The 25,750-nt window shown below is 36.0% G+C and overlaps 1 protein-coding gene across 5 annotated transcripts in view; it reads right to left on the bottom strand.

The window, feature by feature from the left end:
• Fam135a (family with sequence similarity 135 member A) overlaps nucleotides 1-25,750 on the bottom strand; it is a 69,953-nt gene that overhangs the window by 35,028 nt on the left and 9,175 nt on the right. For all 5 annotated transcript variants that reach the window (XM_051204589.1, XM_051204592.1, XM_051204590.1 and 2 more), the window contains 7 exons: nucleotides 22,845-22,936; nucleotides 21,565-21,680; nucleotides 12,855-12,934; nucleotides 3,387-3,526; nucleotides 3,238-3,308; nucleotides 1,691-1,864; nucleotides 95-221 (listed from right to left, as the gene is read on the bottom strand). In XM_051204589.1, coding sequence (XP_051060546.1) covers nucleotides 95-221; nucleotides 1,691-1,864; nucleotides 3,238-3,308; nucleotides 3,387-3,526; nucleotides 12,855-12,934; nucleotides 21,565-21,641 — 669 coding nt within the window. In that variant the 5' untranslated portion in view covers nucleotides 21,642-21,680; nucleotides 22,845-22,936. The remainder of the gene's footprint in view (nucleotides 1-94; nucleotides 222-1,690; nucleotides 1,865-3,237; nucleotides 3,309-3,386; nucleotides 3,527-12,854; nucleotides 12,935-21,564; nucleotides 21,681-22,844; nucleotides 22,937-25,750) is intronic.

Consider the following 25,750-nt stretch of genomic DNA (forward strand, 5'->3'; position numbering starts at 1 on the left):
CAATCAATTCATCAAGGAAACTACATTCACTTACTACATTCACTTAAAATAGGGGTAAAATATGAAAAAGGTAATACACATATTCAGTGCTTACATCTGGCGACAACTGTTTTGTGTAGTTCATGCCAAAGACTACACTTTCCAGAGTAGGAATGGCTGAATCTTTGCTTTGTGCTGGTGCATTTCTGTTTAGCCAGGTAGTCTTCACAGGGCGAGGAAAGCTGGGGAACAGGGAGCACACTGTTACTGTCTCAGTAGTCCGTTTGCATATGGCGATTCACAAAAGAAAATATTACAAAAATGAAACGCAAGCGAAGTGCGGCATTCCAAATTCTATAGTACTCATAATTCTCCTTTTCATAAGTAGAATTTATACAAAGGCCAATGAATATTAAGGACTCTAAGGCTAGATACTTGAGACTGTGTCTTTCTTTTTGAGAAACTAGGGACAGAACCAAGACCTTACAAAAGCCAGGCAAGCATATAGCATGCCAGGCTCCAGAAAATTCTGAGGACAATTCCACAACTCAACTACTAAGCTGGCAAGTCAGATTGTGTGTGTGTGTGTTTTATGTCACACATACTGCTTAAGTATCATCCATAACAGTTGTTACAATCAGATCTGTGTTAGAAAGTGTAGACAGTTCAGAGATCAAATCTATGGGGTATTTTTAGATAATGTTACTGATTTGACAGTTCCATTTACTGCCTACATTACCAAAGACTTTTATTTTATGAACCATAAAGCTTAATTGTATCTTATACTAATGAAACAATTTTTCTCCCCATGGAAGTGGTTAGAAAAAATAATTAATCATCCAATGAATCTGTTAACTAGACTATTACATATTATTTAAGGATTTACTTTAATTATGTGTATGTGTAGGAGCAGGTATGTGCACATGAGTGCAGGTACTCCCAGAGGTCTCAGATGCCCTTGGAGCAGGAGTTACAGGTGGTTATGAGTCACCCAATGACAACTGTGGGAATGAAACTTGAGTACTCTGGAAGGTTATTATGTGCTCTTGACCCCAAGCCATCTCTGAATCCCAATATTACACAATTTCAAATTAAGAGTATTGTGTCATAATATAAAAATGTTAGTACAGATTCATGAGATTGTTTAAAGCCTTAAAAAGCAATGACTTTTGTATGACTGTTAAAAAGAAGAAATAAGGATCCAGGAAAGAGATAAAGAACACTAAGAATACATTCATACTCCCTTACACAGAACAAGTTAACAGTACAGCATATCTAAAAACTAAAATAAATTAAACATTAAACCAGGTACAGACTAAACAATGTTGTATCATTATTTCTGTATTGTATTTTTACTTAGTCAATTAACTGAATGATTAAAATAAAAAACACTCAATTTATTCCATATTTCTGTAATAAAACATTATTGATACTAGTGGTCCCATGTATATAAAAAATAGTTCATGTATATAGAATAACAATATTTATTAATATGGTTATTTATAATCACTTATAATTATACTTATTACTAAGCAATTATAATTTATTCTTATGTATAATTATGTCAATATTAATTATATGACATAAATGAAAATATATCAATAATTATGTACTTAATAATTCTTTACTATTTCAGTTACTTTGTCAGAGTATGTTTTCAGTATAAGACAGATATTATATTAATAAACAGTAAAATCTTAGTTAAATTTACCTTATTAGTGGCTGGTGTAGTGCAACCAATGATGCATGGACTGTGACGGACACAACAGAGAGGTGGAAATAATCAAACATAACATTCACATGATGATGAAGTCCTCTACAGAGGCTATAATGCAGCTTCAGTGTTCGACTGCTTATTAGCTGCAAGGCGTTCAGATCATCTGCCCTATAAAAAAAGGGACAAATTTTCAAGTAATTATGAAATATTTCATAAAGCCTATTATTTAATAAATCATTTTACATTCTTTTTAAAGGCTTAATTATTTACATTTACAATGAGAGTAATTTGCAAGCATCAAATTGATGATATAAAAATAGCCAGATTCTACTCACAGCTTTCTAACAGTTTATGATCGGGTTATGTTTTCACTAACACACCTATAAAAGCAAGGCTTTTTTGATAGCCCAATAATTAACATCCATCTTAAATTTTACTTCAGGGAGAATTCTATTTCTTACAAGGTCAAACCCTACTATAATAAATCCCCCAACGTATGTCAAAATATTTTTGCTGCACAAAATTTTAAGTGTTGCTTAGAGACCCTGATTAAATGCTTAGTGAGAACCCATCTCATAAACAAACCACTTCCGAGTCAGTAAAGATACTTTCGTTATGTAGTCTGTCACAATCACACATCCAAAAAACCCAGAAAAATAAGTTATGAAAATTATATCTGGATAACCTTTTACAAACCCATGCATTTATTATACTACCTATAGCTAGTGAATTACCTAACTTCAGCTTATCCTACTTAAGAAATTATTATGACTTGGTTTTAAAAAGTATCAAGAGGCGGAGTAGTTACTATGTAAAAGTATTATCCTGAAATGAAAATAAAGAGGACACTTTCAATAATGTGACTGTTTGGTATTACACAGTCAAGAAGTATTTTTCATACTTGCTTAAATGGAGGAAAAGGTCTCTGAAATAACATCCTTGCTTTAAATGAATAAAAGCACAATGTGTGACTGAATATCTAGGTATGTGTCAAGGGTTAGAACTAATAAACTAGAAATACCCAATACGATTGTCACCAGTCTTGACCATTCTGAACATCAGTATAGTCCCACCTAGAGAAGCTACAACTCATGCCAAGGAAAAAAATCACCAAGGACCAATGGAAGAGAAGTCAGTTAAGTGCCTTGTGGTAGTGTTGCTATAGCAACTGTACAATTTTTTTTTTTTTTTTTAAAGATTGATTTGTTTGTTATGTACTGCAGGCCAGAAGAGGGTACCAGAGGTGGTGGAAGCCACCATGTGGTTGCTGGGAATTGAACTCAGGACCTTTTGAAGAGCAGCCCCTGTTCAAGTTCTAAAGTCTGGGGAAGAAGTTCATAATTTCTCACCTTATCTGATTTCACTACCTGGAGCGTGGGTATGGAAGAGTAGTCCCAACCTTCTCAATAGACTTTCCCAGAAAAAAATACAAGCACTTTAAAATAGGCAAGGATGAGGTGGAGGTTCCAAGAAAAGAAAATGGGGATACATAACAAGTAAAGCCACGAGTATCTAATTTTCTGAACAGCCAGCCTACTTACGAATAGTCACCGTCTGTGAAATGTAGATCCAAGGATAACAAAAAATTTATCTCTTCAAGGGTTTCTTCAATCTAAAGAGACATTTATAAGATGCTTAATACAAATAGGCATTGAAGTCCCACAGAAAGTAGAAATAAAGAGATGTTTACCTTTCTTTCATCCAACAACATTTTAACTTTGAAGATCATGACATCATTTAGAACAACTTCTTCATTTTTATATAGGATCTGAAATGTTTTACTGCAAACCAGAGCATCATGAACTGAAGCTGGAAAGGCTAATGTCACACCTAAAACAGATGAGATATACAACTGAAAGGTAAAAAAACAAGTAATAGTACAAGTAATTAAATACTATGCTAAAGTACTATAATTTGATATCATCCCATTGTCATTACAATTTTATATATCTGAAAACTTAACTAATTTTTGATAACTGACTAAAAAGTATACCATAATTATTATGAAAATTCCTGTATAGAATGTTCTGTACTTGAAATGCGAGTGAGGAAATCTTAGCTATTGTAGAGTGAACACTGATCTGTTCAATACAGACAGAAAAGGTGCAGCTTAGATCCCCACAGCTGAAGTAAAAAGAAATACAGCTGGATTTTTGTCTTTGTTACTGCGACAGAAGACTCTTCCAAATGTGTGATCTCAGATTTCTCTTGTTAAGGAGGTGACCCAGGATGGGGCTAACCATACCACCATGAAGACAAACCATGTGATTATTAGAGAACTGGCTTTCAGCCACAGGAAGTAAGGTTACTACCCAGGCAGGGGAAAAGGAAAAGGACTGGAGATTTGAAATTATGTTGGAGGATAAGTCAATCAATTGTGCATACCTAATAACACTTCGATAATAACTCTGGCTTCCCTGGCTTATAATATTGCAAATCCTTAACTACATGGGTTGGGCATGTGAGTGGTGGGAAGAAAACAATGGAGGCTTACATACGAGACTTTATATATTCAGTCCTACTTATCTCTCAAAAACGTCTAAAAGTTACTTAGTGTGTCTGTGTGTTCACCCTTGTGTGTGTATGTGTCATAGTGCTTGTGCAGCTATCAGAGGACAACGTGAGGGAGTTGTTTCTCTCCTTCCACGGTGTGGGTTCCAGGGATTAAACAAGTTGCTAAACTTGGTGGTAAGATCCTTTAGCCACTGAGCCTTCTTGCTGGCTACATTTCTTCTTTTGACTGGCTATGATGGGACACTTTCGTTAGAATAATAAAGCTATACTAAATAAGCATTATCTTTAGTTGAGTGAGTTCTTCTAGTGAATTATCAAAATTAGCAAATTGTTGGCACTACAAATTTGAACTCAGTTTGTTAGAAGTGAAGGCTGCAGCTGCTGCTGGCCACTGAACCTGTGACTGGCATCTGCAGAAGGGCTGTCTTCCTAACCTATGAAATCTGCTTTGCCCCCCAGAAATAGTAATGTATGAGACAAACAGTGTAGAATTCAGATGGCTCAAGAAAGGCTTCCACATGAGTCAGGCGATAGGGAGAAAGCAGGCAGCTGCAGCTTACAATGCCCACTATTGTCAAAGAAGGGAGGGGACATTCTGAAATGACCTCCTGGCACAAACTCTTCAGCAAGGTGAAAAGGACTGAAATGTCACATTAGGGGAGCAACCTGTTGTAAAGGGAAATCCAGCAGGACAAAGAATGCACTCAGGGAGGAGAAGGTAGAGTGACAGATGGGGACATGTGAAGGCGTGACCAAAAGAGAATGGATCAAAAAAAAAGCAATGGATCAAAGTTACATGCACACCCTGACAAGTTCCTCACATTCACAAGAAATGGTCTTAGGCTGGCAAGATGGCTTACCAGGTCAAAGTTCTTGCCACACAAGCCTGACAGCTTGAGTTCTATCGCTGGGTCCCAAGGCGGAGGGAGAGAATCAACTCCTGCAAGTTGTCCCTCTGACCACCACACCTGGGTTGTGGCATACGAGTGACTGAATGTTTTAGAGAACGAAGATGAGGGAAGAACTTTTCAATACACCGTAGGTCCTATGTAAAGCCCTCAGGTAATGCTAATTAGAATTTGTTTCCTTTAGAAGCGAAGGCTTTTCCTATGGCTCTCACTGTGCATTCTGTTTTTCAAACGGGCCATTTCCTCTCCTGTATGCTCCTCTGTGTGTCGTTGTAAACATGTGTCTGGGTAAGGATTAGGAGTGTGTATGGAGGTTAATAAGTTGCTCCTATGTGTCTTTCTCAATAACTTTCAACTTTATTTTTTGAGATGGTCCTCTCAGTGAACTTTAGTGCTCACAAATTCAGCTAGACTGGCTTGCCAGTGAGCTCCAGGAATTCCCTTGTCTTTCTCCCTTGTGCTAGGATTACAGGCTGGGGTCCAAACCTAAGCCTTCGTGCTTGCAAGGTGTGTACTTCACAAACTGAGCCATCTCTCCAGCCCCTTCCTGCACTTAGTCACCAGGACCAGGGCACCTTTCCCTTACTGATGCTTTTAGATACTGTCTCACTTTAAATCACCACTGTTAACAACATTGAGTTTCCTATCGTTAGACTACTGTATGCCACTGACCCCCCCCCCATTCTTGTCGTCACAAAGAACCTAATTTCTTAAAGATTTCACTTCTTAATTCAGAATTATTCCCTCCCAAACGACTTATATCATGTTCCTTATGAACAGCAAGCAATACAGGTAAACCCTGCACCCTCAATTTTCTAGGTGTTCTTCCTCTTTGTGTGTTCCTGCCCCACAGCCTTCCTTAGCCACTCTTTCCTATAATCATTTCCTAGAATTTTACATTACCTTTGACTGCAATTCCTCTGAGCTGTAGATTTTAATCAACTTCCTGTTATAACTACACCTATCTTCCCAGCTTACTTCCTCAGATAACAAGGTCTAACAATCCTCTGGGCCATTTAGGAGCAATTTTATGAGTCTTGGGCCTCTTTTGGTCAATCCATTTTCTTCCAAGCACCACTTGCTTTCTTAGCACATTTTAAATTGTTTCAACATTATCACACCCTTTTATATACACACATCCTGTTACAAGAATCCAGGAGCAGTGCCAAGAACCTCAGTGACTCTCAAAACTGAAGTAAAGGGACTGACAATTCTAGTCTAGCCTGGGCAACTCAGTGATACTGTCTCAAAACACAAAAACCAACCAACCAAATAATCATCAAACATTCAGTTTTACATACATACATATATACATGCCATACACACACACATACATACATGCCATACACACACACATACATGCCATACACACATACATACATGATTGATACATGCATGTATTTATGTGTGGCTATATACTACTCTTGCTTTAATATATTGGCTTGTATATCTCAATTTTGCTAAGTCCAGCTCTTTGTCTAATCTGTACTTACACCTGCAAGCCCTATCTATGTGCCTGGGGAACAGTATACATCTATTTGGACTGGCTATGTCATGACCAATTATCTCAAGTGGGCCCTTTAGTGCTACCTAGCAATCATGCTGACTTCTCAACCTGTTTGTTACACACATTTCTAGGTAACTACACTTCACAATTTATTTTCTCTCCCCAACCCTAGCCTTCAATTTCTGATAATTTTGGGTACTTATTTCATGACATAACAAAAAAAATAATAATTCATCAGAGAATTTCTATAAGCCCCACTACCATATCTACCTGCAGAAGATCCTAGACAACTTATTTCTGTTTCCTTTTTTGGCAAACAGCTCAAGTTCGTGGCACTTAGTATATTTATCTAATTCATATCTCCCCTTCTTCTCTATTCAGCCTATTTTGTTATAGCCAGAATTTTAGGTGGCCCACTGATTTCTCACTTCCTGTCCACACCACAACATTGTCAGGATTAATGTTTGTGAATACAACAAAAGTAATGATATAATTCGTGTAAACATAGTAGAAACAATTGACTTTAACTCATGAGAGATTCTGAACCAGAGGCATGGGGCTAAATTCCTGATACACAGAAACTAAGCCAATGTGGTGTTTAAAACTAAGTTGGGTGGCAAATTTTTACACAGCAAGAATTAATTTACATTCCAGCTAGTCTTTGACCCATGCAACTGCACATCAAGACCAATGAATTCTACACTATTAAATCCAATGAAAAAATTCTCAAATCTCATTTACTTGTCAGCATCTGCCAGAGTTACAATTTGTCTCAGTCTTGAACACTTCTTAATTTGCCTTTCTGGACAACACATTCTTGTGTGTTCTTTTGAGAAATTATTCCACTCATAAGCTAACCAGCTAATCTGCAACAGCTTCCCAGACACTGGAAGAAGACACAAGACAAGACATTTTATAATTCCCAGCACAGGCATGAGCTGTACATCAGTTACCTCACTTCAAGCCCCATCGCAGTGATGGGGAGACTGGCCAAATGGATATCACACATGCCAGGAGGGTTTGGTTGCTCCAATCTTTATCAGAAGATGTATGTAAACCTGTCTGCCTTTGTTTCAGCAGGAGGCAGTCTCATTATCAGACTAGTCAGGAAAAGAGTTTACTCTGTGCTTCAAACTAAGATTTATAGCTTCCAAAGTTGCCCATGAGCATTTTTTAAAATCTACAATAGGTTTTCTAATTATCTCTGCTCACAAGATGTTCAGAAACATGAAGCACACACTTTTTTACAATATTTTACAGTCAAATATTAAGATTCTTCACAATTCTTGGCACAATTCTCTGACTAAACCAATAAAATAGATCTCCAGGAACTTGGGAAGCCAGCTCATGGGCAAACCGCTTGTTATGCAAGTACAAGGACTCAATTTTGGATTCCATACCCTATGCTTAAAGCCAAGCATGGTGGTAGTTACCTGTAAGCACAGCTCTGGTGGAGGACAGAGACTGGAGGATGCTCAGTACTTGCTGGTTAGTGAGCTTTTGGTTCAGTGAGAGATGGCAGGGGAGAGATTGAGGAAGACTCCTGCACGCTACAGTTATAAATACTATCGAGAATTCCTTACAATCTAAAATGAGCCTCAAACAGATATGCAACAAGCTCTTAGAATATCTCATGTCTCCCTTCCTTTATTCAGTCATGGTTAGACAGTTGAGACCTAGCAGAAATCTAAATGAAACTTTTAAGCATGCACGCTAGAAACCAAAACTGTTTATATTGTGCTTAGAAAAAAAAAATAAATAAAACGAGGAAAATACCAACTCTTTTACCATCAGTTAAAGAAAACTAAAAAGAATATCATAGATGTCTTTTACAGGTCTCAAAGTTTCCAACAATTTGGGCTGGGGAAGATTTATCACAAATGGACAGAGTTGTCATATTTTTTTTTCTAAAATTTGATTTTGAATTAGAATTTTAACCCTGCACACTTGTGGGTATGGTGTAGCAGCATGTAACTAGTGTTTAGTGGTCAAATCAAGGTAGTCAGCTTTGGTGATCAGCACTCAACTCTACCCTCATGTTATTCTTCTTACACGACTGCATTCACTCACAAAATGGCTTAGAAATAGATCAAAGCATACAAATCCTCAATGTACTATTCTGAATCAGAAACGGCTTTTCAACATGCTATAACTCCATGAAGTCAAGAATCACAAAGTCTTTTAGTTTTGGACTCAGCACTGTTCTGTTAAACATAACAGACATTTCATGAGTATATATGAATAAATAACCATCTAACTTCTTAAATTTAGTGACCTATTTTCTTGTTCAAGTGACTATTTGCATTTTGCTAATCAGCTCTTTTTTACACACCCAAAACCCTACTTTTGGACATTTTTCAAATGTGGAAGCTTAGTACTTACACTAATCTACATGTTAGTTCCATCACGATCTAGCTACATTTTCACATACTTGGCTAAACAAGTACCTTTGAGATCTCTCATTGTACTTTTTGAATAACTGAGCTTTTACTCAGCCTCACCTCATTGTCACTAATATTGCAAAGTAAAAGACAGCCACATAAACAAGCACCATGCCTGCCTCCTGAGTTCACAGCACAATGTTAAATCTTTCCTTGAGAGAATGAAGCTGTTCAAATGGGAGCAAGCAAAATGGAAGCTTGAAATTCCAAATGAATCTAAAGGCTTCATAACCCATAAAATCTGATGGTGAATTCTCTATCCATGGCTGTTGAGATTAACCAGCTATCAGTTACAGCAAATAATTAGAGACATGATATGAATTGCCTCCAGTTACGTATTTTCTTAAATTATTTTTAAAATGTATTCTTTATGTTTGATATTGGATTGTTACTAATAGAATTTTATTTCTGAGAAAAAAGTGAGTTTTCCCAGGGGGCATAAAAGGAAGCTGGTTTCTGCATTCTAATACCTACATTGTCTACTATTTGAGAGTGACATGTCTAAACCAACAGTTAAACTGTATCCATGTCTGCCTGTCTCCCTATCTACCTATTTGACTAGACTAATACTCAAATAACTAAACCTCTCTAAATTTTCTTCTAGAAACTTAAGCTTTTTTTTTTTTCATGCTTGATACTCACTTCAATTTAATAAAGCCCTGTCCTCGTATGCTGCAACAAAACCCACACATGCTGGTGACAGGTTTTCAACCTGTAATTTTACCAAAAGGACATTTACCTATAGTCATATGAACCAGAAAGAAGGGAGCGGGAAAAAGAAGAGGTGAGAAAGAGGCAGGAATCTAAGTATTTTCAAATTAACTGATCTTTCAGCTATTTGCCTGGACTAAACATCTATCAGAGGGGCTGAAGAAACTGCTGGGCCCTGAAGAGCTCACTTTCTTAGTGTCACAAAACATAGTTTCTGCTACAATTTCCGGGACGTAAATTGGTCTCAAAGGTCCACAATGGTTATGCCATTCCCACTACTGGATTGTAAGACCCCTAACAAGATTTGCAATTCTGATTTACTGTTAATCAAGATTAAGGGCAGAAAAGGGTACTCTTGGCAGGAATATATATATATATATATATATATATATATATATATGGGAATGTCATGCATATATAAGGGAATTTCATACAAATAGCAGTCAGTGAGTCACTTAAGGTCTACTAGAGTAGGGAAAGTACTCATGAGCTACTGCTAAAGCTTTTGGGAGTTTATTTCTCATGCTCTTCCTACCCCCTAGCTCACCAGTTAAGAAGAACAAGTAGACAAATATTCTATGAACTTTAGGCCAACATAATTTATAGAAAAAGAAGTTATGGCAATCATATGCAATTTTCAACAAAACACATCAACCAGATGCAATACTTTGATATTTAATTCTACCATTTAGATCAATCTAAATACATAAGGCTTGCTTCAAATACTAGGTGTCCATTTGACATTGACACTATTGCCTATAAATTCTGGCATCCATAATCTTTCTTAGAATTATTCTGTAATACTAACCATGATTAGTCCTCCCAGAGAGTTGTTTAGAATATAAGAAAAATTAGGTATAAGTAATTCTTTGAATTACTAAAAAAAATTTTAATCTCTTAAGTATGAAATTTGCCTCTCCCCCAAACAAATTATACTAAACACAAACAAAGAGCTATTTCTGTTCAATACAACAACACTATATAAAAAAGATACTGGATCTGTTGTTTCTAGCACATTTCATTCTGGCCTTTCACACAGTATTTAGCCAGGAATTCACAACTTACATAGCTTTGTATATGTTCTACCATTTCCTCATCTCTTTTGAGACTTCTTATCTTTCCCTTACCCCCAATTAGAATTTTCTGGATTAACTAAATAATCCTACACCCAAACACTGAAAAAGCAATGTTTTCAAATTAATTCCAAATTAGAATAAACAAGATAAAGAAATGTTAGTTTCAGCATAAATTCAGCCTCAAAAAAAAAAAAAAAAAATCTCATGTCCTTGTGAGGAAAACAGCAACTGTAAATAATATTTACAATTTTCACATTTATTATATAAACTATTTATTTATTACATAAACTATACAGCCATCTGGAAAATAAATATCAATATATTATACTAATATGCAATATGTACTGATAAAATATGCATGATATATGTTATATATTATGGTATATCTACCATAATATATGCCATTATTTATATATATTTATATTATACACTAATATAGTTTATTACTACTTACATCTATTAATATTACATTTTTACATTGCATTAGTTTTTGAGATTATGAGTACAATTAAGATTTCTATCCCATACTCTACCCCAATTTGTTATATGTGCCCCCAATTCCTCTCAATTTTATAATCTCTTCAATTATTATTCCACATTCCCATATAAATGTAAATACAAAATTTTGCCTTAGTTATCTCCAAATTTCATTATACTAAAGTAACCGATTCTACTTAAGAAATTCAATCCTTAAAAGCAGTAAACTTTAGTTGACCTTTTTTAATTTACATAAACTATACTGCCATCTGGAAAAGTATTTCATAAAGTCAAGCCTGAGGTTTTTGCAATGCAACCTCAAGAGATAACACAGAGCAAGATGTGCCACCTGTTAGGCCTAAGGAAGTTCAAAGGGGAGCTCCAAGTCTGTTTGGAAATTACTATGGCTTTACTACCTGTTTCTTGATATTTGGTTGTGAGTCTAGCCTTTAACGGCCGAACTGTCCTTCCAGCCTCCTCTGTTCCTTGAAGGTAAACTTACAGAAGGCTATTGTTATGACAATAAACATATATACAAGATACATGTTAGGCCAAGAAGAAAACATTTTGATTTTCTTTTTTAAGACAACAAAGCTATTTTTCTTTTGTGATCATAATAGGCTTCCTGACAACTTTGATAGTGGTTTGAAAGGTAAACCATTGAGCACAATAACTATTCATTAAATCTAACAGGAAATAGCATGTTAATATCTACAGTATGATAAAAAGACAATTAACAATTCTAATGTCCAGTAAATTTCTTTAACTATCAAAAGGATTGTATTATGCTCAGCATAACTTTAGGTTTAGTATGTTATTATTTTTTTAATGCTTGGAAAACTACAATATCAGGTTTACATGACAACGTTTTAGAATGTTTTACTAACTATTTCACTTCCTAAATACATGGAATAAAAACACATACAACTTGAGTATTTCCTACCCAGAATGCTTGGATTTAGAGGTGCTTAAATTTTTAATTTTTTTCAGGTTGTGAAATATCTGTATATAAATAAAGTACTGGATTTGAGACTCAAATTTAAAGGTAAAATTCATATGTAGCTTATATATGGAGAATGGAAATAATTTTATACAGCATTTTTATTGTACCTCAATAGCTCAGCATGGTGATATATAGCTGAAATACCAGTATTCCAAACTCAGAGTCACAAGGATGCAGAATTAAAAAGCATACTGTGAAATTTCATTATATATAGTAGTCCATTAACTTTAAATCAAGTATGTAGTACTTTTATTGTGTACCATTTTAAACCTTAACTTACACAACTAATACCACGCATATCTATGTTTATTTCCATAGAATTTTTATAAACATTTTCTCATGTGTTCATTTGTAAGAAACTAAATTAAGCTTGTTTTACTGATTTCTAAAGAGGGAGATCTTAATAATCCTATTTGGTAACTCATGCTTACAAATGGAAAATGTAGAAGTATTTACAAAATATTACCATTGACCAACATGTTTTTGTCTTATTTTTAACTTAAAAATATTTCTTCACTTACCTGTTGCATGTAACAAGCTGGCTTCTACTCTGTGGGGAATTCTTGGTGGAATTTTCATTGATGCACGTATTTGGTAAAAACTAAGAGCAAAATAATTAAGAAAGTCAGTTTAAAACGTATGTTCCTATCTCTATACTGTGTTATGTATTAAAACAAACAATTGGCACAATTCTACCAGTTTCTATAGTTCTACCAGTTTTCCTATAACATTTCACTTATGAAATTATGAAACATTAGCATAGCATGAAACCAAAAGAGAAAGACTTAGCATGTATAAAGACGAACAATAGAAACAGAAGCAAATATACATGGTAGCTTTTACTGTACCAGCTGTGAATGTGAAGGTAACCTACAGGATTGGAGAGACATCTAAGAACTTCACCTACAATTCATTTTTTTTTTTTTTTAAGATAATAAAACTGGGCTTACAAGATGCCCACTGGCTAAAGAAACTTGCTGCCACTCCTGATCTGATGACTTAAGTTCAACCCTTACAACTTTCATGGAGAAAGTAGAGAACTCACTCCCAAAAGCTGTCCTCTGATTTCCACATGTAAGTGTATACTTGTTTATGTGCATGCACATGAGTGTGAACGCACAAGCGCGGACACACACACACACAGACACACTCACACATACACAATAATAACTGTTAAAAAAAATTAAGAGAAAATAAATGTTCTTAATTGTGAATTTGAGAAAGAAAATAGATATAATCATTTTAAATTAGGTAAAAATTATGAAGTAAAAGCTTTCTATTAATACAGTATTTCCCACAGTGAAGAAACATAAGGATAAGCTGGGTGTCTGAGTGTGGCAGCACACACCTTTAATCCTAGCACTCAGGAGGCAGAGGCAGGTAGATCTCAGCGACTACCAAGCCAGGCTGGTCTATATAGTGAATTTCCTGACAGCCAAGGATACATGGTAAGATCCTATCTTGGGGGTGGGGGTGGGGAGAGGCAGTAGCACTGAAGGTAGTAACACTGTGATCATGCTCTCTATAGCCACAGAAAATAAAACTTGTTTTACTTATGGATGTCCTTCATGGGCAATAGAAAGTATTAAATAGTTATTTAGATTTATTTATTTTATGCATATGAGTGTTTTGCCTGCATAAATGGACTTGCACTACTGTGAAGAAACTGGTACTTGCACTAGTGAAGAAACCAGCCTAGAACTGGAGTTACGGGGGCAACCAATTGTCATGAGTGCTAGGAATTGAACTATATCCCCCTGCAAGAGCAGGTTTTCTTAACACCTAACCCAGTGGTTCTCAACCTTCCTAATGCTGTGACCCTTTGACAATAGTTCCTCGTGTTGTGGTGTGACCCCCAGCCATAAAATTATTTTTGTTGCTAATTCATAACTGTAATTTTGCTACTGTTATCAATCATAATGCAAATATCTGTGTTTTCCAATGGTCTTAGGTGACTCCTGTGTAAAGGTCATTTGACCCCTAAAGGGGTCACAACCAACAGGTTAAGAATCATTGCTTTATTTTATTTTGAGACAAGGTTTCACTATTTAGCCCTGGATGGCATGGAATTCTATTTCTAAGTCAGGTTGTCCCTGAACCCAGAGTTTCATCTGCTTTTGCCTTCTTAATACTAGGATTAAAAGTATGTTCTACTTCTAGCTTTATTTTATTCTTAATTATGTGTTTATGTGTCTATGCACGTGGGTGTAGGTGCCCATGGAGGCCAAATCCGGGAGTGGATCTCCTGGAGTTGAAGTCACAGGCAACTGAGCAGCCCAACATGGGTGCTGGGAACTAAACTCAGGTTCTCTGAAGAGCAGTGTGTGGTCTTGACCACTGAGCCCCAGGAACAGACATTATTAATTAACTTTCAACCTTTGACTACATTTAATGTTTAATGATAAAATGTATTCCTGCTGCTTAGTAAAATGTGATGTTGTTCCTATAAGTTGGATGCTAAATTAGCCTCCTTTCATGGAACATCATTCTTACTAGAAAGACTGACTGACAGACAAGCTATGTAGTATTTGGCAGACATTTCCTGTCACTTCATGGAAAACAAATGTCAGTATCGGTTGCCAAAGACAAGAGTTAAGCCTTCAAATGATAATTGTCTATTAAACAAGTTCTAGGCTAGCCAGGGCTATGTAGTGAGACTCTTCTCAGGGAGGGAAAAAAAAAAAAAAAAAAAAAAAAAAAAAAAGATAAATTTAGATGTATATTGGGGAGATGAACATTTGGTGTTTATTTTTCTTTAATAATGAAGTAGAGTAGTTTAATTCATTGAACCTATAAATAACATGAAGATGGGAGAGGACATATATGGCCACATCACAGAGTCAAAGTTAGTCATAGTGATGTTAGGAGCTCTTCAACTTCCCATGTGAAGAACATGGATAAGTATGAAGTTAAATATGAATTAAATATTGTAATTTTTAAATGTAAGTATGTGACACAAAAGTTTATTTAAACTAAACAAACACTAGGTAATGTTCATTTTAAACTTCTGAAGCAGTACTATTTGTTGTACTATTTGTTAAGTGTTAATCCTATATTTAACAATATATCCTGGCTGAAAAAAAAACACAAATATAAATAAAATTCATAATTATTCACTACAGAATGACAAATATCAAAAGGAACAAGGGTTGGTAAAGTTGTAAGTAAAGGAACCTCTCTGTACATGGCTGGTAGGAATATAAATTATCACAGTCATCATGGGGAACAATACAGCAGTTACCCAAAAAGCTAAAAAGAACATGTTCATATGATCCAGCAACAGAAATTGCTATGTGCAGCCCATATTGTAACAGTTCTCATAACAACAGAGTAAGCAAGCTGTCTATCCATGAATGAATACAAGAAAATGGATTCATTACATGAAATGAGCTTTTAAAAAGGAAATTGTCATTTGAAATAACTGAATAGATCTGGAAGGTATTTTGCTATGTTAAATAATCCAGGCACATTAATTTAGTTATATGTGAATCTAAGGAAGTTGAACCCATGAAAGGACATGTAGAATGAGAGGAGGTGGGGGTGGGGTTGGTAGAGGACTAGGGGGTGGAGTTTGTTGATCAAACGATACAATATTTCAGTTATAAAGGAAAATTAAGTTGCCGTGAGATTGCATAGATTGGTGACCACATGTAAATAATGTATTGCATACTTCAAAATTTCAAAAGAATTTTAAATGTTCTTACCACACACTAAAAGATAAGTAGGTGAGGCAATGGCCAAGCTAACTTAAATAGCTTCAAAATCTTCTATACTAAAACATTACATTGCATCCTATAAAATATAATGGCTATAATTTTTTTTTTTACAACGTATGAAAGCATACCAGTTAAAATACATTAGGGAAAAACTATTGGACAGTTGTAAAGAATGGGACACCACCTAAATATTCTGCGCCCAAGACCAATGAACTTAGGGCTCAGTAATTCGCATCTAATTGTGGGCCACACACTCTGTTGTGACTACTCTTCCCTGTGCTGAGGAAAAACAGCCATGGATGCAATGAATCAACAGATAGGTCTGGATTTGGTTCAGGACTAGTTCCCCATCCTGTTTATGTATTCTCATAGTTAGCTGTTATAGTATTTTACCTAGTGTTATATAAAATTAGCAAATATGGATGCTAGTTTGTTTCATACTTAGACTTTTTTTTGGTAATAACTATAACTATCACCAGAAAAGTAGAGATCCCAAGTGTATCCTATGGTCATTGGTTCAGAACAATGTGATTAGATACTGTGTGAAGCCAAGTGAGTGTCCTATGAACATAAAAAAGTGAGACAATATCACTAAATATGCTAAGAAATCTATGAGTTCATTCTGCCACTGAATAAAAATTATAACCAAAAGAGCACAAGACAAAATCCTGAAAATAACTAAACAAGATAAACAAAACCTTATCCCTTTCTACACAGAGTAACCAAACAGTGAATGAAGTATTGTTTCTCTTTCTAAAATCCCAGTTAATAATGCCAAAAGGAGTAAGAGAATTAGAGTGGCACTGTTTTGAAACTCCTAGTAAAATAACCACTTTGGGAAAAGACCTTCAAAGGACACTATCAACTAGATTATAGAAAACTTTGTAAGGGTCCACCAGATTGATAACCCTTGAATCAATCTTGTCACAAAAAGAAACAACCAGACACTGTATGTTCTGCAATGTATCCAAAAGGACACAGCTCTACTTGAGCATTCCTCTTACAAACTCTACTGAATTTTAGCCTTTAGATTAATTAAGTCAATGATTATAGCCTTAAAAACAATCTAAGCAACATATAATCAAATGCAACCTATGATGTAATTTTTAGTAGGATAAGAATGTATTCCTATGATACATTTTCCCTAGAACTATTATAAACAGAACTGTATAAGGTAAAAGTGTTTAAAACAATGTAGCAGGTAGTAATGATGGCTCAGTGCATTGAGGTTGTTTGCCATCGGGCCTGAGGGCTTGAAACTGGTATCTGGAGACCACAGGAGGAAAGAAAAAAATGACTCCTATAGGCTGCCCTCTGATCTCCACATGTGTACTGTGCCCTGCCCCCTGCTGCCCCGCTCCCCGGGTGTGTGTGTGTGTGTGTGTGTGTGTGTGTGTGTGTGTGTGTGTGTACATGCTATAGTGTGCCTCTGGCCAATTCTAAGTGTTAAGAGGTTTCTTTGAATGGTTTCTTGCTTTCTTTGGATCCTTGCCCACTCCATGACAAGATGTAGGATGAAAACTAAAAGAAAGCTGTGTCTGCTAAGCTGAGGCCATTCTGCATCAGCTAGTACTCACTCAACCTGTCAGCTGACTGGATTGATGAGTGAACCCAGCAAAGATTATTCAAGCAAAAACAGCTTAGCAGAACTATTGAGCTAATACAGCATTAGGAGAAAAAACACACGTTTGATGCAATGCTACTGCAGGCTTTGTGCTTGTTATTAGCTCTTTATAGATGTAATACCACAGTCATAAATTTAAAAAATGTAGAAACCAATAACTAGGATTGACACTATAACAGAAATTTAAAACACAATGGCTTTATGGACAACCTAAATTATAAGAGGCAGAAAAATAAAGAAGAAACAACAGGAAATTAGAAAAGTGGTAACTCTTATTATGCAACGATAAGATATGCTGTCTATAATAACAAAAATTAGATGATGTCCCAAGAAACTTTTTGACATGAAAAAGCAATCCTAAACAGCTGCTACTCGCTGAGCATTTTAGATGGAACAGGAGAGAAAAAGCTGGAGAAAGAATCAGTCACTTTACTAAAGGCTTCAGGGACTATGGAAGGACTAGGACTTGAGAGCTGGGGGGAAAAAATGTTTGTTTCTGATCTAAAAGATTCACAGTATAAGATGAATCAAAGATTGTGGATATACTTTTTTTTTTCAAAATTCACCAAAAAAAAAAAAAAAAAAAAAAAAAAAAAAAGGTTGTAAGTAGGCATTTTCATGTTGACAAAATGCTTTTTAGGAGCTTTATAGGCACGATCCTAAAGAACTCTGATCCCCAAGTGGTATTAGTGATTATATCTAGAGTTGGACTTTTAAGATATGGCCATGTCAGACATTCAGAGTGAGCTAAGTCCAAAAAGCCAGCAGCCTGGACTCTGTTCTGTAACTTTCTAACCCAGCAGACTGCAGTAGAAGAAACAATGTGCCAATTCAAGAGGCCTTGTATCTCCAGTACATTTTTTGGAGTTCTGTTGTGAGAACTAAGTCAGGCTAGTCTACTGATGAATGAGAGGTCACATGGAACAGACTGGAGCGAAGTATTTTCTTAATAAGATGGTAAAATCAAGCTAAATCCTTTCAAAAATCAACTCTTTAAAGCTTCCTGTACTTAACGTAGTTATCCATCACCTACCACCATGAGACGAGGCTAGCAAAAGACCTGGTGGCAGAGGAGATGCTCTAAATTCTATAGGAAGGTACTTAGTCACCAACCACTGACCACAAGTCCACCACCCTATTCCACCCCGCCCTTTGCCTTTGCAAGGTGTGATTAGGAAGCAGACTGAACTTAGAAGCAGGCTGAACTGGCAGCAAACCTCTGAAGAAAAGATACAAAAGACTTCCTGCCCTACATCTGTCAAAAGAAGGGACATAAGGACAAAGAACTCCATGTCCCTGAAAAGGTAGGGATCTTTAACCTACATTCCATAAAACCCAAAGAGCTTTTCAAAAAAAAAAAGGGGGGGGGGGATCTTACAGAACATTCAAGTCCTTTTCCCTAGACCTGACCTTCAATAAAAAATGGATTCCTAATAGGGAATGAAGAAACCAGAAACTGAGGCCCAGTGAGTGGCCTTCTCCCTAGGGAAGTATCTGCTAGTCAAACTGTCTTACAACAAAAATCTACATTTTTTTTTCCTGGACTATCTCATGGTTTTCTATAAATTGTCGCTCTTCTTGTTTGACCAGACTAGAAACAGATGCAATGACTTTTACCAGGTTTTGTTTCCTCATTTCTTCTGGAATATAGGGAACTGAGTCAGCAGGCTAGGAAACTAAGCACTGGATAGCACAGCACGCTATACAGCCCTTCAGAATTACAGCTGAGAATTACTGAACATGCCTGGCTCTGCTAATTTCTTTATATCTTTAAAAGTGTTTCCTGTGTAGCACAGGCTAGCCTGAAACATTTACACAGTGGCTTAAAGGAATACGGCCTCCATAAACTCATGTTTGAAATATTAGTCCCTGGTTGGTGGAACTGTTTATAAAGGGTTATGATGTGTGGCCTTGTTGGAGGAGGTATGTCACTGGGCTTTGAGGGCTTTGAAGTTTCAAAAGACTGGGACTAATTCCCAGAGGGTGTATTTTTCACTCCCTTTGCCTCCAACCTGAGGATCAAGATGTTAGGTGCTCAGCTGTCCCTGCTGCCATGCCTTTACTCCATCCCCACAGACTCTAGTTCTCTTTATAAGTAGCCTTATTAATGGTGTTTCATCACAGCAATAGAAACATAACTAAGTTCTCATGTTAACAAGTACTTGTAGTAGTAGTAATTCTATTCTCACTTGGAAATGACTCACTGTTACCTAAATCCATAGTATCAACTCATCTCCAGACACTAAAAGCTATCAGAAACATAGCTTTGCTTTCCTTATGACCTGTTTTTCTAGAATTCTAGAAAACATCCAGTTTCCTAAATACCATTAAAAAATAACATATTCACTTGGTGCCATATACCCATAAAAATCCAAGCACTTGGGAGACTGAGCAACAAGCACTTTCATGAGTTTAAGGTCAGGCAAGACTATGTAGTAAAACCTTATCTTTAAAAAAAAAAAAAAAAAAAAAAAAAAAAAAAACAAACAAACATACAAAACCAAAATAAATTAACTAAATAAATATGTCTGTATTTCCAAGACTTGGCTCAAGCTACTTTCCTATTAAAACTCAAACAGTTTTCCTATTAAAATCTTTCATTTCATCCTTTACCTAGTTAAGTCTTACTTGAATTTTAGTCCTATCTCTCTGAGGTAGGATAAACAGACAGGAAAAATGGGACACAAAGGGAAGAAGTCCCTCAACCTAGGATCTAGTTTGCTTTTCCTACTGAAAGTAAAGAAACTTCAGGATAAACTCAAAATTGCCTATAGAGACAATGCCTGTTTTCCTAAAAGCCTTTCAAACAAGGATGCTGAAAACAAATGTGCTGGAGACACGGTTCAGTGGTTAAGAATGGATAGTGCTTATGCAGAGGACACACACACACACACACACACACACACACACACACACACACAGAGGGGGGGGATGGAGGGAGGGAGGGAAAGAGAGAGAGGACAATCTTAAACAACAAACAAGCTAGGATTATTTAGGGTTAAGGCCGTTGTAATCTTGAAATTCACTATATTAGTACTTCTTTCACGCCATTAAACCTAAACAATGCACTTCAAAAACCACTTTAAATTTTCATTTACAAAAGGAATTCTTTAAGATAACAAAAAGTAAACCAGCTCATATCATTTTCGTTAATTTTTAACTTAAATTTTAAGGTTTGCTTACTCTTCAAAACTTGTGAAGTGTGCACTTTGCACATCCCGCTGAGATAGTCACTGAAATGAGACCACCTCTTGAAAAGCTCACATCCCTGTCTTGGATATGGACCGCAACTTTCCTAAACACTTCTCTTTTTTGTTCCTCTTAAATGCTGTCTCTTGAGAGCACATCATCCTTGGTCTTAGTAAGCTAACTGCTTTACCCTGGCTCACTATAAAATACTTTTCTGCAGAGCATCAAAGATATGGCTTTCTCTGAATGGAGATCTCTAAACAAGGAAGGAAATGCCTCAGGCTGTGTTGGGCTGTGTTTTCCTATTGCTGCTAATATCACTGTAATGACTTTAATAATAAACAAATCCAGAAAAATGTTCTGCTTGATTTCTATATTTTCCTATACCCACTGAAGCTTTATCATATATGCTTTGTATATCTACTTAGTGGTTTCTTTGTAAATAACTTTCCTCCATTAAAACAATATGCCTTTAAACAGTAAAAATGAGATAGAACATTTTCATTAAACACCCCCTCAATGATCAGTACAAACTCAAACACATATTAAACACATTCAGTATTATCACTAAATCCATGTGCATAATCCACAAATATCTAGTTAAATACAATTACTTAGACAATAATCACCCAAATACAGCCCATTTTTAAAATATATGTTAAAACAAAATCTGTAATTACATTTTTACTACAAAATGCATACCCTCTTTGGAATAAATCCACATTGTAGAACTTGTTTAGCTCCACGGAGAATTCTACCATTGCTTGAACTTCAGTCATTTTTAATTTATACCCAAAGGACAAATCCGGTAACAGCACCTTAGTTAAAAGGGGGAAGAGTCATAAGAAGCACAATAGAAATGCCAATTTATGAGCCTAACTTAGCTTAGTCCAACTAAATAGTACTAGAATCCAAGGACCACTGAACACAGTACTATTTTTACCACTTCAGACTGGTTATGAAGCTGTTCTATCATGTTTCCCCCGATGACATCCATGTGAGAATCCATGAATGGATTTTTTTTTTGCTTAAAGCAATAAAAATATTGCTTAAAGAACAAAGTTCTTTTGAATTAACCAAAAAAAAAAAAAAAATCCCCTTATTATAAAAGCCTAAAAGCATTCATTTCCATAGAAGTTAAAACAAAAGGCACACAGGCAACTGAAAATTAAAGCATTATTATATCCATTGAAATATATAGATTCATATGAGTGCATTACTACAACTTTTGTAAAATTGGTGTCTGTGGCATGCACATTTTCTAATCTCATTTCAGACAATTTTCTGATAAACATTAACATGTTAAGCTAATAAGCATATAAATAACATTATTTTAAGTGTAACTCTTATACTGTGAGCATGTTAGTTTCAACAGCTACCTAGTGTTGGTGTTTCAGTGGTTTCTATCTTCACTATTTCAGAAAAATAACAAACATCCTTACCAAGAGCACAGATTCTCAAAAGCAATCTAGAGGAAAGAAATGTTGGGAGATTTCTACTCCAGGTGTTTCTGTTCCTCGTTCAAGCAGGGACACTGACAGCCTTTATTCTGGGCTCTCTATTCAGGGACACTTGAACAGTTTTAAACATCAGAGACAGGGTCTCACTTTAGAGCAAAGAGCAGAACTGCAAACGATTCTACACAATAAAGCCTGCCAAGGCATGGAACAGGTGGGTCCACTGTGCATTATCAAATTATCAGGATCCTTTGGTTCAGGGCTCCCTTTCTAGAATATAATTTACTCCTATGTAGATGCCACCTGGCACTCTAGCTTGAAAGCTGTGAGTATAAACCATTTTTGTCTTTGATTGGTAAGTCCATTATCTTCTGCCAACCTTATAGCACCATGGCAAGCAATTCATTAGCATGCAAGCCTAGTAAAGTCTCCAATCTTCACAGCTCTTGAAAAATACTTTCCTAAAATTCAGCAAATATTCTAACCTATTACGAATTACAAGCAAAAGAAATGCCACATGCTTACCTCTGCTGATCAAATCTTCATTTTACATTATTAAATAACCAATCTTTTATTTCCAGTTACTGATTCTTGTTGTTAAAAATATACTGTTCCCCCTAGAAGAAACAATAAAATCTTAAAGTTAGAGATACAAAATCTATTATAAAAATACCTATGTTTAATTACTTAACATTCACAATTTACACATAGAACCTACATCCTCAAAACTTGGGAACGCATTATAACTTCATCACTATTATGTGTTTCTACTAAGGATTCCCATATGTAGACCACACAGTATAATAGGGTACTTTCAGGAACACTTCTCAATGAACACCTAAAACACTGGAATCTCACCATTAACTTTTAAGATGCACAATTCCTCATTAATAATAACAAAATAGTGATTTTTATAATTTTATATATAGATGCATATATTTCATACAGATACATATGCATAAAACATAGTATTTAAAATAATTACAAAAGATTGCCTATGCTGTATTCTTCCTTACATTTCTAATATTTAGATGAAAAAAACTTATGCCTTTAATATAATTAATTGTGTTCCAAAACCATTAAAGTGAGGATCATGTTCATTCTTCACTTTTTTCTTCTGTCATGATGGTGTAGACTGTGCCAATCCTAAGGCTGCTATATTAGTAATCTCATCAACAATAATAAAGATTAATATGGATCAAATCAATGCATCTTTAGATAAGAGACTCCCCATTTCATAGAAGTTAAGTGTAGGTCAGTTCTGGATGCCATGGGCTCCATAATCAGAAGAAACACAGTGAGTACATACAGTACAGCAGAACGATAACAATAAGGCCTTAGGATTCAGGCCCCAGGGGTTGCTGCCCTTGTATCTTCATCCCCTTTAAGGCACACAGCATCCATCTCATATAAACCAGTAACAGCCTATTACATGGGCGAGAAATAAACTTAGATCTCTTTTAGCTCTTTTCATTGAGAGATCTCGTTACAATAACAATAACTCTAATGCACAGAATTTAATATGGAAAGTAGGGTACAAATGACTTAACAATTACCAGAAGTAGGGTACAGTTGCAACAAAAATCCTAAAATACCTGATATTAGCTTAGTAATTACATACCAGGCAACAAGGAAACATACTACTAAAATACTGATAAACTCTTACATAGAGAGCAAAACAACCAATAAAAATATCTATAATAACCTCCAGAACTAGGTGTCCATATATGTCCAGAGCCCCAGAAAAGCAGTTGAAAAGAATCACAATACTGGTTGTGTGGGTGGTTCTTTACTGTGTTTACTTTGGCTGGTTTGTAAGTAAAGATGGAAGGAAATGAAGGGGCAGAAACTAGGGGCTTGCAGCCAAGTACTCCAATATCCCAAACCAGGATAAGCATCTTTGTCAAAGGAATTCTAAAAAGTGTTGACATAACAAATTAAGATTAGGTTAAAGGTGCCGCTGACAATGCCTGTTATTACATATAGTTTAAAGACAATGGTCACTAAAATGATATATAAAGATGAATCTCACTGAAATAAGGCTATTAAAATGAAGTAGGTGTACAGAGAGAAAGGGCGAGCATATGAGCCACATCCATAAATGTTTAGTGAGTCACTGTCACAAAAAATAGAATAGAGAAAAAAATAATAAAAGTCCTATTTCTCTTTAACAGAACACTATCTGTCAAAGAAATAACCTACAAAAGCTTGTGACTATGTAACTTGCAAGCTATAGAATCTGCAATAGCAGGAAGCTATGGAAGGCTATGAAAACTGTTCCTTTCAAAGTAGACAAACTTTCAACATGAGCTTCAATGTGGCTATACAGAAGCTAAGATAAGGAGGAGTATCCAGACAGCAATCAGAAGGCTCCTAATGCAATGAACACAGGTATTCCTCTGCTGCAGGGACATCTTCATCATTCCAGTCCACCACTGCTTTCAGCTAGAAAGCATTTCCTACTGTTTGCTTTCCCAAATGGGAGACTTTTTACAATTCTGTTTCTGGTTTTATCATAAAACACGGACATGTGTGGAAGGGATGGGACTAGAGCAGACAGGTGTTTATTTCTAGGAAACTGGACTTGCAGGTCTCTCAGTGACCTAGGATTAATGCAACACATAGAGGGTTCTTTCTAGGAAGGCCAGGTGTTTTTGACAGGTTATACGTGGGATATCTGGAGGGCTAGAGTAACAGACTAGTACACTGCATGCCATTTCTTTTCTCCTTTCCACGACAAATGGTCAAGTTATCCTTTCCCCTGGAATGTGGCCAACTGACCCTACTCAAGTAATATAAACTGAAGTGAAGCATGCAGCATCTGCCTTACTTGTTTAAAAGGAAATTCTTTGCCCTGAATTTCACCTTCCTTCATTTTTCTAGGCTGGAGTACTTTCTTGACAATGATCTAGCTTTGATCACACAGATTAGGCCAAAACTCTTAAAGACTGGCCAAGAAGGGAAGGATTGTGGATTCCAGAGTGTCTTAGCAGCTTAGACCCTCCTTGCTTGGCTCTTTAGTCTTACGATTCTTTGATACAGTAAATGCACTTAATCTATAACTTATCTGACTTCATCTCCCAGCAATCTGCCCTGTCCAGTCATACCTCCTTTCTATTCCTCAAGCACCCAGTCTTTACACTCATTTCCTCTGGAGCTCTTGTCCTTCCAAGTATGCACATGACTCACTCCTTTACCTCCTCTTGGGCTAGACTTAAATCCCAGCCTCTCAATTAGGCCTTCTCTGGCCACACCCCATTTGTTTCCCAAGTACTGATGTCCCTTTAAAATATTAAAGACTTTACAGTAGTAAGCTCTCACCCCCCCCCCCCCCGGCTATCAGCTCACAAATAATGACACTGAGACTTCTTATTTATTATGAAAGTCTGACCTTTAGTTTAGCCTTGTTCCACTAGACCTTTCAACTTAAA

Source organism: Phodopus roborovskii, unplaced genomic scaffold (assembly GCF_943737965.1).
Source record: "Phodopus roborovskii unplaced genomic scaffold, PHOROB, whole genome shotgun sequence".
Taxonomy (NCBI): Eukaryota; Metazoa; Chordata; class Mammalia; order Rodentia; family Cricetidae; genus Phodopus; species Phodopus roborovskii.